The 16,296-nt window shown below is 40.1% G+C and overlaps 1 protein-coding gene across 1 annotated transcript in view; it reads left to right on the top strand.

The window, feature by feature from the left end:
- Positions 1-10,448, top strand: part of bag4 (BCL2 associated athanogene 4) — a 28,412-nt gene extending 17,964 nt beyond the window's left edge. The window contains exons 2-5 of the mRNA XM_079827917.1: positions 1,977-2,096; positions 2,184-2,375; positions 3,704-3,961; positions 7,893-10,448. Of these exons, the coding sequence (XP_079684043.1) occupies positions 1,977-2,096; positions 2,184-2,375; positions 3,704-3,961; positions 7,893-8,381 (1,059 nt within the window). The 3' untranslated portion in view covers positions 8,382-10,448. The remainder of the gene's footprint in view (positions 1-1,976; positions 2,097-2,183; positions 2,376-3,703; positions 3,962-7,892) is intronic.
- The last annotated feature ends 5,848 nt before the right edge of the window (positions 10,449-16,296 follow it).

The following is a 16,296-nucleotide window of genomic DNA, read 5'->3' as shown; positions in this document are numbered from 1 at the left end:
GTTAGTTGTAACAAGTGTTTTTGTGTAATTCGCTGCGTATGTTGATGATAATGCAAGGGGGAGAGAGTGTTTATGGACAAGACTTTAATGTGCACTTCTTTTACTGTGTATTCAGCTCTTACAGTGATTTTCTGAGGTGAAAACAGACACTTCATCTTTTGTGTGATGTACAATAAACTTTTTAAAACTCATCAGTAAAATTTTGGCCATCATTCGGACAGCATCCACTACAACAGGCTTGTACTAATAGTGGATAAAAGCAAGATGACAACTTAAGTTATAACTGTAATTAAACTTAACTACTATACATTTTTTTTTTATCTCCATGCAGCATTTATTCTCTGGCTCTGTAGGCATCATTGTCCGACTCCGGTTCGAACTGAACACAGCTACTGATAGTTTCTGACATTTTCAATGTGTGAGATTGTCCTGACACTGGAGCATGAGCTCTTGAAGTTGAAAGGGGGTCGGGAGCAGCCACTCATTTGCATTTAAAGGGACACACACACAAAACGGCACATTTTTGCTCACCCCCCAAACGTGGCATTTTTTAACATGCTATAAAATATTATCTGTGGGGTATTTTGAGCTAAAACTTCATTTTAGCTCAAAATTTATTTACATACACTCTCAGGGGACATCCAAGACTTATTTTACATCCTGTATAAAGGGGCATAATTGGTCCCCTTTAAGCTAATAGAAAGGGTGGGGTTGACCTCGTTGGTATGGATTATGTCATCATGCCTATTAACTATGCACACAGTGATTGGCTGTTGGTGGAAGGCTTTCTGTCAGTCATTTAATCATAGAAATATTGCAGAATGAAGTATCATGTTTCCATATTAAAATAAAGATTTTAAAATAAAAATGTTCCCATATTCAAATAAAGACTTTTAAAATGTAGGCTTAAGTGTCACTAATTAAAAATATATATTTTAAGCTAATTGTCAGCCGCTTGCATGTCTGCATCTCGAGAGATTGCAGAATTCAAGTGACATGATGTTTTATTAAAAAAAGTTCGGAAGGAGCATGTTTAAAAATCTAATCCGCTTGAGAGGAGGCACCTAAGAGGAGAAGACTCACCTAGTTACCACGACAGATTTCTGCATCCCTCCGCCACCCAGACTTCTCGCTCTCGGCAGGTTCCTATGCCAGCCTGGGACACGGGGGAGTACTCTAGCTTTGGGCTAAATTCTGAGCTCGGAGCCCTTCATTTGGACAGCACACCAAATAGGCTTATTTTACTCTTTTACTCTATTCGATCATTTGAAGTGTGAACTCGAGAAAACAACTGCCACATTTGTTTGTTTTTATTTATTTCATTTCAAAGATTTATTTCTGGCACTTTTGCCTTTTATTATAATAGGACAGTGAGTGGAAAGTGGGCAAGAGAAAGGGGGGGCAGGATTGGGAAAGGTCCATGAGCTCGAACTCGGGTCACCTGTGCTGCCCACAAGGCTATCGGTGCCGATGATAGGACATTATTTAGTTTTTTAGTATTAACTTAATTAATTTTATTCTCCATCATTCAATGCGTATTGCCTGTACATAAATTAACATGTATGTCAACCATTATGTCATCGCAGATTAAAATATATAAATCCAAATATTTATTGTATTTATGAAGACAAGGCTCTATCGCCTATTGCCTCTATGGTGTACAGTGTCTTTGGGTGGATTGCTGAGGCGCATTGCCAGCAACAGTAATTTTAGGATTGTTTTTTATTTTGTTTTACTGATTTAGGAGTCCTCTTGACTACCCCTAACTTTTCACAGATTTAAGAGCTGGTTTAGTGCTAAAATGCTTTGTGAAATACTCTTAGATCAAAAATTTAGGAGTCCTAAAATTAGGACTGACACACCCATTATTTTTAAGAGTTTCTCCTAAATCGGCAAGTTAGGAGCTACTTTTAGCCTTAAGATGTGTTGTGAATACGGCCCTCATCTATAACTGTATCTACTTATTTTTATTTTAGGAATCTCAGTATCCTGGCTATTCAAATTATTGGTACCCTCAGTCACACACAGCAGGACCTTACGGCAACTCATACCCACCTGGAACAGAGGTCAACGGACAGGCGTCATATAATCACCAGGTACTGCCGACACCGACTTATGCAAGACCCTCTGTCAGTTAAATACACAGCAAACTTATACCACTTCACTCTGCTGTGCCCTTTCAGGCAATGACAGCCTATCCCAATGGGGTGTACAATCCAGGACAATACTCCACGAGTATGCTACATCCTTCCAATCCGTTCTACTGCAGTGACCAGGTTCCTTCAAGACAACCTCAGTATCACAACCAGACTTGCCCTGAACAAAATGCGAGGGGCTCGGCTCCTCCCCCTTACCCTGTACCTCATTGCCAAGGGGTAAATTAATTTACATATATAAACATAATATATGACTGTAAGTTTGGTTTTGCACCAAGCACATTTCTGGGTCAATTGCAAATAATAGTTTCCATGATTAAGAAAAAGGGGAAAAAATATTTTAAAATCTAGCATGTGCAAACTTCTTAGCATTTTAAAATCACAAAAAAAATTTTTTAACAACTTCTGTTCCTAAATAAATAAAGCTGTAATTTCAATTTGGTTATGACTGGCCTAAGGAGCCCTCGGAACTCTAGAAAAATGATGAAATGTCTGATTTTAGACATACTGTACATGACAAATAACAAATACATTATATCTTGTTTAAAGACAGTGCTACAAATTAAGTAAATTAAACTTATAACAAAATGTGTCTACTCAGGTGATAACACCAAAAAGAAAGGGAAAAATCAGACCTTATGAAAAAATAGGCCTATTTTATTTGAAAATTTCTTAAACGGTTCTCCACACGAAACAAAATTCATTTCAAACACAAATTCGATAAGAACAGAGTGGAAATTATTAGCAACACCAACATAACAGCAAAGCTAATTTTTTCTATAAGTTTAAGCACAAACTAAGAAAAGTTTAAAAAAAACTTTAACATTTCAATATTTAAATTAAAATGACTAAATCGCAGGCTATCATTAGTTAAAGTTCAGTCAAACTGAACATGGTGTGTGTATATCGTCAGTGTTGTCTCCGGCGGGGCTCAGGTAGACGATATATTGGGACATCACAGTATTTTTTAAAGGTGATTATCTAAAAGATTTTTTTACATATCGCCCCTACCAGCTATGTTATTGTTGACTAAAACTATTAAAAATACATTTTTGGTATCTTCTTGGCTTATTATTATTATTATTATTATTATTATTATTATTATATTAAATAAAAAACTTAACGTAAACAAAAATATTTCCTTGGTAACTAACTGAAATTACTAAAACTGGAAATAAAAATAAATGAAAGATAAATAGAAATATTAAAACAACTTAAAACTAGAATTACAATTTAAAAAAAGCTATAATAGTACTGTATATAAATAATACTAAAACACTGGGGTGTACACATTGTGATCATTATTTTCAAATTGTTTTTAAATATAATTTTTAGTTAACAAGTGTTTGTTTTAACAAATATCATAAATTATTCATTCATAAATGTCATTAAGTTTTTTGGGAGCCACACCACATTTCACAAAATGAACTAACCTTCTCATGTTATCTAATTTTTGAAGAGACTTATTGACCTCTGCAGAATTCCTCTCTGTTTTGATTGCACCACAAAAATATCTCTTATTCTAATAGTCTTCTTTTTCCTCTTAGGCTCCTGCGTACCCAGCAGGATCTTACCCACACTATGGAGAAGGATGCCCTCCGAATGCCCCTTACCCCAACCAGCAGCCCATGCTCTCAAGACCCCAGCATGAGGCCTGGTCCCACTCTGGAGGGTATGGGCCTACACCGCCTCAACAGCATTGGCCATCCAATACCCAAACACCCCATGGCCACTATGGAAACCATGTACGACCACCTCACCCCCCACCGTGGCAAGGACCTGCACCACCTCCATATGAACACAAGGTATTTGTGATGTTTTACAAACATGTATTAATGTTAATTTTAGCAGTAGCATAAAAGTTATATCGCAAATTTCCTGCTGCTGAATAATATTTCCAAGTTTGGGCAGCCAAAGCAAATGTAATAATATTTGATGCTTTTTCCTAAAGATGATTATGACGCTTTTAAGTAAAATTAAATAGAGCACCTCCTCCTGCCCCTCTGAGAAAATCTTCCCTTTGTTGTTTCTTGGCAACTAGCACTGGGGTTAAAGAGGGACCTATTATGCACCTTTTTACAAGATGTAATATAAGTCTCTGGTGTCCCAAGAATGTCTGTGAAGTTTCAGCTCAAAATACCCCACATACAGTATAATTTATTATACCATGTTGTAAATGCCCATTTTTGAGTGGAAGGAAAAACATGCTTTTTCTGTGCATATATCTTTTAAATGCAAATGAGCTGCTTCCCAGAAGAGGGTGTAGACTTTACAGCTTTTGCCTATCATCTCTATCGCGGTCACACTCACGTGACATTGCAGTTCTTCATCATAAAAGTTTATTATCTGCATGCGATTTAAAGCCATATCAGTTTAAACTTCTGATATATGGTTTTCTGAGCACACACTCGCAGCACGTGCACAGAAAACTGGATGTCAGACGGCACAGAAAACTGGATGTCAGACCGCGCGTAGCGTGAGTATTAAACTAAGTTATTTTTAATATTGCGCTTAAACTGTCAAAAACACACACTGTCACATAAACGCAGTCGGTTATGTCTGTGAACTTAAACCACCACAAGTAAAGAAATCGCATTTGTATATTAGATCAGTGAATTAAAGTTCACCCAAAAATTTGAATTACCCCATGATTTACTCACCCTCAAGCCATCCTAGGTGTATATGACATTCTTCTTTCAGACGAATACAATCGGGAGTTATATAAAAAAATGTCCTGGCTCTTCCAAGCATATTATAATGGCAGTGAATGACAGCCCAAAAACGGTAATCGGTAATCGGTAATCGGTGTGCGGCTGAGCACTGTGTAACACCGATTATCACAGCAGGCCTAAATCAAAGGATTATTCTGTATTTAGGAATAGTTCACCCAGAAAATTGTTTCACTGGAAAAATAAAACCGCATACAGGTTGGGAAAAACATGAGGGTTAGTAATGACCAGGGTCGCACGGAATCTGCTGACTTTTTTTGTGATTTTCTGCGCTTAATTTTTTGAAAAAGCTGTGGAATGGTTTTAAATGTGTTAAAAAGATCTAAGAATATTGGAACTGAAAACATTACAAATAAAATATAAAATATTCACTTCTTAACTTTTATTTAAGGTTTACAATACAAATCAATACAACTTGTTTTTTGAACAAAGCTAGATCTCTATTATAGTACATCCACTAAAAGACATATAAAATATTACTTTATTAATTGTATTGTACAAAAATCATTAAATAAACAATTTCACATCATTAAACAATAGAGCAAAATAAATAAATACCTACCGAAGTAAATAATTTAACTATTTTTAATAGTTATAAATAAGTAATTTTTGCTGACAAGTGATGTTTCCTTAACTCTTCCGCAGTCAATTTTATTTTAGACATTTTCAAATATCACTCTCTCACAAAAAAAAAAAGTCACATCAATAAGCGCAGCCTACTACCCCTCACAATCGTGCACGTGATTGTGTATGCTTCTTAAATGACGGGCACTACAATCTGGGGAAATCTGGTGCGTTTTCTGCGGAAGTCTGCGCACGCAGATTCCGTGTGGGCCTGGTAATGACTAATTTGGTAATGACTAATAATTTATAATTAGTATTAGTATAAACTGTTAAAGATTATGGTAGGTTATGGAAATTACAATAATACAGGTTGGTATCTTAATGTTTGTCTTATGAATCATGCTGACATAAGTTCTATGACATGCTAGGTTATAATCGAGCTTAAGCTGGTTTTTGTGTTGTCAAGTTGCAGTGTTCATCTAAATGGCCTAGTGTACATCATAGTGTGTATTTGAATACTGAATGATTAATAATACACATTGTGTGTCACATCTATCTTTCAGAGCAAGCGCACAACATCAGATCTAAATTTGTTACTTAGGTTTTAGATGGACAAAAACATTTACATGACATTTTACAAAGACAAATTATTGCTTCAGTCTGCCAGATATCGAACTTCTAAAGTGCATATAAATGTACTGACTGGCAAACACAAAGTGGGAAGGCTTATTTAACAGTTAAGAGATTGGTGGGTTCACCTCATGTCCCTCCCAAAGCTGATTACATAAGACTGCTCAACTCTCCCACTATCAGAACATGTTACTGTACATCACACTACTTCGATTTCCTGTTTTCAACTAAAAAAAACATGGACAGTTGCATATTTAATTCTTGTTTGGGGGGGAGCAAGTGATGTTTCCTTAACTCTTCCGCAGTCAATTTTATTTTAGACATTTTCAAATATCACTCTCTCACAAAAAAAAAGTCACATCAATAAGCGCAGCCTACTACCCCTCACAATCGTGCACGTGATTGTGTATGCTTCTTAAATGACGGGCACTACAATCTGGGGAAATCTGGTGCGTTTTCTGCGGAAGTCTGCGCGCGCAGATTCCGTGTGGGCCTGGTAATGACTAATCTGGAGCTGTTTATCTCCAGTCTTTGTGCTAAGCTAGGCTAGCGGTGGGTGCGTCAGACAGAGTTATGGCACGCACGGAGATATGTATGGTATGTATGGACTTATCTAACTCTGGGGCATACGATGAATAAGCTAAAGTCCCAAAAAGTTGGCGTGTTCCTTTAACTTATGTGTACAGCCAAAGGCTTAGCCTTTCAACGTATAATTTTGATGGCATGTGAACTAGAAGGTTTTATTCTTGTCCAGTGTCTGTGCTATTTCTCTCCAGAAGTTATGAGTAATATAAAAATGTATTTCTACTCATTTAAATTGGATTTTGCAGGTTTCTCTTTACCCTCTCACACAAATGCTTGTCAACTCAGGAGTCTATTGTTGTGTCCATTAAGTTGTTTGTTGTTGTTCTATCTCTTTTTCAACTGTAAAACAACAGCCCAGGCCAGTGTTGCCAACTATTTTGTAAAAAATAATAATAATAAAAGTGTGAGTTGAGCATTCAGAGTATGCATGGTTAGAAAAATGGGTTATGATTTTCAGCCTTAAAGGGTTAGTTCATCCAAAAAGGAAAATTCTGTCACTAATTACTCACCCTCCAGTCGTTCCCAACCCCTAAGACCTTCGTTCATCTTCGGAACACAAATTATGATATTTTTGATGAAATCCAAGAGCTCTCTGACCCCTCCATAGACAGAATTTTAATTAACACTTTCAAGTCCCAAAAAGTTAGTAAAAACATTGTTAAAATAGTCCATGTGACTACAGTAGTTCAACCTTAATTTTATGAAGCGACAAGAATACTCTTTGTGCACTCTTTATTTAACAATTTCTTCTAGCCTGTCAGACTCTGTTGACGCAGTGTAAACACCGCAGCTCTACCAGAACGCCGGCTTACCATTGGCCGACGCTGTTCATGTGACCACCATGACGCATGCGCACGAATCGTTCTGCCGTAGAACTAGGAAGCACTACACTGTTTACACTACGTCAACACGTGCTTTTTTTAGAGTCCGACACATGCTAGAAGAAATAGTTGAATAAAGTTATTTTTGTTTGTTTTTTGCGCACAAAAAGTATTCTCGTTGTCTGAGAGCTCTCGGATTTCATCAAAAATATCTTCACTCTTGTTCCGAAGATGAGCGGTCTTACGGGTTTGGAACGACATGAGGGTGAGTAATTAATGACAGAATTTTCGTTTTTGGGTGAACTAACCCTTTAACGCATGCAAAACCTGCTTTGTGGTTTTAGAGTTAGTATATTGTGTAATATATTGAGGGTTTATTTAAATATAAATTAATATCTGTCTCTTAGGATCCACCATATCACAGTCAGCCTCATATGCACCCTCGAAACCAACCTCCAGGCTCCAAACCACGTGCCAGCACTCCAAACCCAACTCCGCCGCCGCCCAAACCCACCCAGTTCAGCGCTCCACCTCAAATCTACAACAAGGGTCCCTCTGGAGGTGGTGGACCTGAGACCAAACCAGCCCAGAATGAACAACCTTCAATGTCTTCCCGCCCAGGGTCATCCATCTCAGCCCCATTCAGTGATAATCCCGGCCTGGCTCGAGTTCAAATGGTTATGGCCAGAGTTCAGCTCCTCCAAGAGGACGTGGACGAGTTTGTGGGGAAAAAGACGGAAAAGAGCTACCGGTGCCTGGAGGAACTTTTGACAAAAGAGCTGCTGGAATTGGACTCGGTTGAAACCAATGGGCAGGATGTTGTTCGACAGGCTCGCAAAGAGGCTGTTCAGAGGATCCAGGTCATCTTAGACCGCCTTGAGAGAAAGGCTTTTTAATAACAGGGTGGATTGATGATGGTTCCGGATGTTTTGTTGTGTTTTCATTTTAATGTTCTTTTCTCATGATCAGAGAATAAGATTTTCACAGTTTGGCAGTTAGTTGCATTAAATTTGTGGTGTTTTTGGGTCATGTATCCTAATGACGGTAATGTATTAGTTGAAGTACAGGCGCAAAATGTCCTAATCATTGCAGTGCCATATTTGAACCAGCCTTCTGCCATCCAGCAGTCTGACATCTGCTCATGTCAGATTAAACTCACAAGTCTCATTGCATAACACCGTCTGTTTTTTGTTTTCTTCTTTCTTGAGTCTATTCAGACTTAACAGATAAAACGGCTAATTCGACCACATTTTATTTTCAGGGTTTTTTTGGTAGCACAACTTTTCAAAATATTACAAAATAGCCTCCATTGCTCATTTTGCGCTTGCAATATTGTTTAGCACTGCTATTATACCAATACATTCATGATTTTATTGTAAAATATCTTGATTAATAAATAAAGGAAGGTCAGTTTTTGGTAACTTGCTCTTAATCCATGTAATTTCATTTTCTTTTGCATTAGTTTTTTCATTTGTTTCATTCAGTCACCTTCTTCATGGAAATGCATGTTCTTTAGCCAAAAAGGTCCATTCTCCACTGTTAAAAGTGTAGGGATGCACGACACACTGCTCACACAGAAGTCAACATGGCAAATTTGCAAAACTTACGCAACACTCACGATTCCAATTGAAATTAATTATTGAAAGTCACTGGCAAAATTTCACAGAGCAACTGTAAATGTCACCTTATTTGATTACACACGGTAGTTTTCCTACTCAATCATTGGTCTGTCTTGTCCAAACTGAGTGTTACAAACCCACAACCTGGATGGATTAGACCAGCTCTCACTGCCATAGTTCCCCGGATCTCATCGGATCCATAGTTCCCCGCTACTATTTTTCTAGGCCTGCATATGGAGTTTAAAGACCCTTTGAAATCTAATGGTGGATTTTACACCAATGTCAGTTAGCTTTGAGACCATTTATCATGCTAGTGTACTGCTAAAAGTTGACAAACCTTCAGTACCACCTGCCTCTAACAAGCAATATTGAGTAGCCAATCATGATTTCCCTAGGCTGTGATGTAAACTAGGCTATTTTATTAAAAGAAGAGCCCTTTGAACTTTCGTTTTATTACGAAAATTGCATTCATCAAACCATTTCATGGGGTTTCTAAAACGTTCAATGGACCTGCATCTCAATGCATCTTTTCAATGCAACTACATCTCAGTTCACCTTTTAGTACAGGCCATTTTGTTAACATTATTGTTTACATCCTGCAGTTCGGAGGACTTTTGGGTATTGTTTGTTCATTTTTCTTTGTGAGACTATTGATTTTCAGCTGATTCATTGGATGCATCTGCATCAGTGTTCAGGTGGCTGATCTGCAGGCCTGTTTACAGTCAAACAGGAGGCCTTTTTAAAAAAGACATTAAGGAATAATATACAGTTTCTATCAGAAAGACTAGAGTGTGGATGCAGACTATGGACAGACCATCAGCACTTTTCCATGGATTAAAAGTTCCCTTTAAATTCACTACATTTAATACTTTGCACCAAAGTCACTGACATGGACCGTCCAACAGGTCTTCCTCCTACCACAAGGATCTTATCTCTGTTTTGAAACCAGGAAAAACAGTGCCATAATATCAGCAGGTGCTTTTTCATACCACATCAGAGAAGTAATACAGACTGCAAATCAACTGAGCTCTGCATGAAGTCTCAGATTCCATGTTTATTGTGTGTGGTTTTTGTTCTCTCTCTCTCTCTCTCTCTGTAAATTATCTCTTATATATACCTGAAATTGTTTATTAGACTAATCTTTACAGGAAAAAAGAAAAGTATATTTGTATAACGAATATATTGAAAACTCAATTCCCAAATAAGGACCAAAAACCTGCCTGCTGAAGCCCCCAATGTAATGCATGGTTTTGAACAAAAGCAGGGGCTGTTTCTCCATAATGTTGTAGGACTGAATAAAGGTCAACTGACTGTAGGGTCTCTCATATTAAAAATCAAGACATTCAAATTATTGTGTCATCGGCTCATGATATTTCTTTGCAGTAAACAATATATGCATTTATTTACACTTCACTGTAGTAGCTCAATTGAACAAAATATTCACTCAGTTACCCCCCCCCCCCCCCCCCCAATAAAATTTTACTTCCTTATTGCTAAAATTAGTGTAACAAATTAATGAAAATAATTTATGCTTATTGACAATTGTTTATTGTTGAATCCTAGTGTGCTCAAACAATTAGATATGCATTTTATCAAATAAATATCCAGAGATCAATTCTGAAGTAGGCCCAAGTGTAAATTTTCTGCTTTGGTTTTGTGTAAATTAACTACACTATTGCGGTACAATATTGACAATAGACAATGGACGTTTCTGGGTAATTCTTACTATTCAGTGCCATTTCAGCTTGGTACATTTCTATATAACAAATTACATGATTTAATCATTTTATCTGAAGAAGGGCTTGTTACACTACAAGAAATATATATTGGTCCAGCTCAGGATATCATTGTTTAATCATTTTGACCAATTTCTTGACACATGCAAAGGCCAAATGTCCACCATGTTACAGGGCATTATCATCTCAATTCTCAAATCTCAAGTGCACAGTTATTGTAATATTTTCATTTTCTAAGAGCTAAAATGTCCCTCACTTTACCCTGCAAATGTTTTATCAAAGTCTTCATAAACAAGCATTATCTTGAAAAAAGTTGTTGTATTTTAATGCACAATGGTAATTTTAATACATTTCTTTAAGAATAAAAACATTTCATTGGAATTTTGGCCCCATTTTAAATAATTTAATTGTGCCATTTCATTCCCAATAAGTAACCACAAAGTCAAGTCATGTCAACTTTATTTATATATTCACAGTGTTAAACAGGAAAATAATGCAACTGAATTTGATTCGGCTGTACAGCCGCTCTGGAGAAAACGGTGATGTCATCTAGCTCATTTAAATTATCATATAATGACAATGTGGGCAGATCAGTAATTTAGTTGATGTAGTTAATTTAGTTTAGTAATTCAATTTATTTAAAATGTTGTGTCCCCGACTGAGCAAGCCAAGCCAAAAGCAACAGTGGCAAGGAACCAAAACTCCATTAGGGAGCCACCACAGTAGGGGTGTCCCCGACTAATGATTTACATATTCGAATCAGAATTGTCGAATCTTTAGTCGACCGATAGTCGAATCATTGAGCCCGATCTCACGAAAATGCGTATAAATAATACGAGTGTGCAATCTCGTGGAATGTATACGGCAAAATGAGTTTTGGCGTGCATGGTATGGCGTTTTTCGCGTTCATATGATACGCACTTTATGGCGTATTATAATCAAGTCACAGGGAGCATAATACATGTGTGCAAAATGCCAAAGTGCAGGGGAACATAATAGGCTATATATAAAAAAACACAAGCCACAGTTAAATTAAGTAACCCTGAGTGATCAATAAATAAAATAAAAATAAATAAATTATTAAAACAACGAAAGTTTTGCCAGAATTGTGAAATTTCTCTTTTTAACTGCCGAGACAACAATAAACGCTAAACTGGCAGGTTTTTTTAGCTAAACATGTTCACAGCAAATTAAAATTAGAAACGGCTTAAATGTTTGAAAACACTTGTACCCTACCCGATCGAAAAAAATCCAGTCTTTCACTCTGCTTGTGTGCGTTTGAGTCTTTTCGAATTGTGTGCGGGGAAAACCAACTTGTTAACGTTGGCCGGCTGCAGTGCGCTCTTAAACTTGCCCGTTTTAAGTGGAAAGCCATGTTTGTTGTTGATGAGTGCTAGGACATGAGCTGTTGGCACAACTTGCATTTAACTTTTTTTGGATCATCTTTTACCATTTCAAAGTGCATCCACACTTTAGAGTTTCTTATTCCAGACATTGTTAAGTATTCCCTGCCGCCAAGATGCGCCTCGTCTGTCAGGGATCAGGGAAAGTGAAACTTAAAATCTGTCACAGGGGTGGTTGGATTTACACACACAGGCACGCACACAAATATTAAAAATATTTATTGAACGCTTCTTTCTTTTCACGTTTTTTTTTTTTTACAGCATCATCATAATTAAAGGCTGTATATAACTTAATATAATCGTACAAAACCAGTAGTTATGTGTGAAATTAGACATTGAGCACCCCCCATATTGCCAAAATGGTATGATCCTCGTTACATAACACCCGCAAAGATTCGACTGTGAGATCGGTGGTCGAATCAGGCTCCGGATATCGATGCATCGAATCTTCGACTATTCGGGGTCACCCCTACACCACAGAGCTGAAATTCTTAATGAACCTCCTATAGAAGTTCACAAAGCCAATGAACCGTTGAACCTCCTTGACTGTGGCAGGTGTGTACCAGTTGTGGACTGCCTTGACCTTCTTAGGGTCCATCTCCAGGTGGCCAGGAGTGACGATGAACCCAAGAAACTGAATCTGGGAAACATGAAATTCACACATCAAGGAGAAGATGAGGATGTTGTCCATGTATATGAAGACGAATAGATTGAGCATGTCTCAAAGAACATCATTAATAAGGTTTTGGAATACTGTTGGTAAGCCCAAACGGCATCACCAGATATTCGTAGTGGCCCATGGGGGTGTTGAAGGGGGTGTCTTCCATTTGTCCCCTTGCCGGATCCGCACGAGATGGTAAGCATTGCGGAGATCCAGTTTAGTAAAAATGGAAGCCCCTTGAAGCAGCTCAAAAGGAATGGCCATGAGAGGAAGGGGGTATCGATACCGAACCGTGATCTTTTTGACGGCCCGGTAATCAATACAAGGCCTAGACCCCCGTATTTCTTCTCTACAAAAAAGAAGCCCGCCCCGGCCGGGGAAGTAGACGCACGGATAATGCCGGCTGCCAAGGACTCCTTAAAGGGTAACTAAACCCCTGCTCAGAGCTTAACTCCACCCACTGGCAATTTTCAAAAAATGCTGGAAAAGTGGGCAGAGCCCAGCGGACACAGAGGGGACGAACCGAGGGCGGGGCTGAGCGGAGGGCGTGCACCTGAGACCCGCAGTGACGGATTGATTGACAGCTGTCTGACTCGCGAGTCGCAAAGATGGAGAATGACTGGAGTGACGCCAGCTTTGCAACAGAGCGGTAATTTCTCCTACCTTCACCTGAAGTGGAGGAGGGTGGATTGTCTGTAACAGACACAAACCCGGAGCCTTGTCAATGCGAGCCGCTCCTCAAACTGCGTTAAATCCCGATGCCGACGATGCTAGTGAAGCAGCCGCGCAAGAGAACTGACCTAATCTATCTGCGTCCGCGGCAACCACTTGCGTGTCAGGGTTTGAAAGCGCGTCTCATGTATGAAAATTATCTGTACACATGACGGGCGGCAATAATATCGCAAGAAAAGCCTGACGTGTACTGACAACTGCATTATTTAACCGTATTTTCTTCAATACAATGTTAAAGCAAGTGTCAAGTGAGTTTCATTCATAATGTTTACTTCATGTAACATGACAGTTCATACTGGAGTGAAGCCGTTCTCATCGTGTGATTGGGGGAAACATTTCTGAGGGCGTGGTGAGCTCGTGCCAGGGGCGCGGATAGTGAGCCGTTGGAGGTACCATCCTACGTCACGATGTACCACAACGTCCAATAGAAAAATTCAACTGCAGTAGCCACCGTTCAACCTTAGGAGGGCAGCACTTTGGCGGTTTTACACCATATTTTATAGAATTAAAACACTTTATACTCAAATGTCAAAACATTTACTCGAATCAATGAACAGCATTAATAAAGCCCCAGTATTACAGATCATTAACTAAAAAAAGTTGGTTTAGGGTTTAGTTACCCTTTAATGTAGGTATCCATAGCTGATCGCTCGGGGGAAGATGAGGAGAAGATCCGACCCCTGGGAGGGCAGGACCCAGGGAGTAGATCAATGGCACCGTCGTAAGTGCTGAGAGGTGGTACGGAGGTAGCCCGGGACTTGCTGAATACTGGCTTGAATCAATGGTAAACACTGAGGACTCGGGACGGGTCGACAGACTCATGAAACTCGGACTCTGTAGCAGGCAGGTAAGTTGGCAAGTGGAAACCCAGTTCAGAATGGTGCCAGTGGGCCAGTCGATCTGGGGATTATGTCTGCACAGCCAAGGGTGACCCAGGATAATTGATACTCGGGGGAGTCAATGAGATAAAAGGTCTCCTCCTGCTTTTGTTGAAAGATGGTAAGTCGCAGGGACTGAGTCGCCTCTGTGACTTTAACTAGTTCCAGAGGTCTGCCATCCAAGGTTGTTACTGCCTGGGGTTAAGGAAGTAGTTGGGTAGGGACCTTAAGTTCCTTAGCCAAGGTCAGATCAAGGAAGTCGCCTGTGGCGCCGGAATCGATCATAGCCTGGACCCGGTGTTGGTGGCCCTCCCAGGACAGAGTGGCTGGAACAGCTAGGACAGCGTTAGTAGGAGGAGCTCTAATTTTCCCCATCACAGCCCTTCTGTAGCTGGGCGGGGACAGGCGTTTCCCGAAGGCTCGGGGCAAGTGGAGTGGAAGTGGCCGGAAGCACCGCAGTAGAGGCACAGACGCTTCCTCATGCGCTGTTTCCTCTCGTTAGGAGAAAGCCTGGAACGGCCCAACTGCATGTCTTCTGGGGAATCCTGGAACAGGGGCCGGGGAAGCTCTGGATGAAGGAACACTGACTGGAGAAACAAACCTGGCCCATGAGAGTGCCTTGTCTGAAAGAATGGTAATAATGTAAGCAATCTTGGAACGGTCTGTGGAAAAACTTGTTACTGTTCTGTTGGACTGGTGCCTTGTCGTGGCGGAACAGCTTGTGAGTCCCAATGACCTTGAGAGCTAAGCTGGCGGGGGACTTGTACCCCTGGTAGCTTTAAGCAAGCCAGACAGGTCAAAGGCGAGAGACCAGACGAAACCCAGTCCACCCTACCCTACTAGCCCGGCAGCAGGGGCTGGTATGCTGAGTATCAGAGCGCGTCTGCTTTCATAGCACCTGAGTCGGTCTGTCTCAGTCGCCCGGTGAGCAGAAGAGCACCTCGCCAATGGTCACGGGGCAATAGACCTAGTCAGTTGGTCACTGCAGGGCAACTCATAACTACACCAACTGTCACACACCTGTGTTCCGTTGGAATTTGTAGCGCTGAGTCCAGAGGTGAAAGTTTGACCTGGGCATGCATGCTTTCACTTAAATTTTTGCCCGGGCGCTCTCTACTATGAGCATCTCATCTCTCCTTTATGACGGCAAACTTTCAGCTTCCACGACTGGCAACTCGGGAGCACTCTGTCTTTAAGAGTGCTGTCGTTGCTCGGCAAGGTTTGCGTGTACGGCAGGCGCGACCTGGTCGTCATCCTGCAACTGTCGCATACACCTCCATCGCATGCTGGAATGTACGCTCTCTTGGTGTTAGTTCTGACATGGACTGCGTCTCACCTTGTAAATCAGCCCTGATTGATGCAGAACTACTCCGACTTAACATCTCCATCGCTGCCCTGAGTGAAACCTGGCTGACCAGTGTTGGTTCTGTCCGGGAAAAAAACTATACTTTATTCTGGAATGGATACCCAGACGGTGACAGACCAATGCACGGTGTTGGTTTTGCAATCCAAAACAGGCTACTGTCCTCAGTGGAAAAACCTGTGCCCATCTCCTCACGCCTCTCCTCACTGCGCCTGCACACAAACTGTGGCCCAGTTACAATCATAGCCACTTACGCCCCTACACTGACTTCTGATTTAGATGTAAAGGAATCTTTCTACAATCAACTTAGCGCCATATTTCAGAAGACCCCCTCAACTGAACGTTTGATGATCCGTGGTGACTTTAATGCCCGAGTGGGTGCTAACTCTAGTGCATGGCCTGACATTCTGGAAAGCCAT

This window comes from Gobio gobio (genome assembly GCF_949357685.1).
Source record: "Gobio gobio genome assembly, chromosome: 10".
Taxonomy (NCBI): domain Eukaryota; kingdom Metazoa; phylum Chordata; class Actinopteri; order Cypriniformes; family Gobionidae; genus Gobio; species Gobio gobio.
The sequence above is the reverse complement of the archived record's forward strand: the minus strand, read 5'-3'. Positions and strand labels throughout refer to the sequence as shown.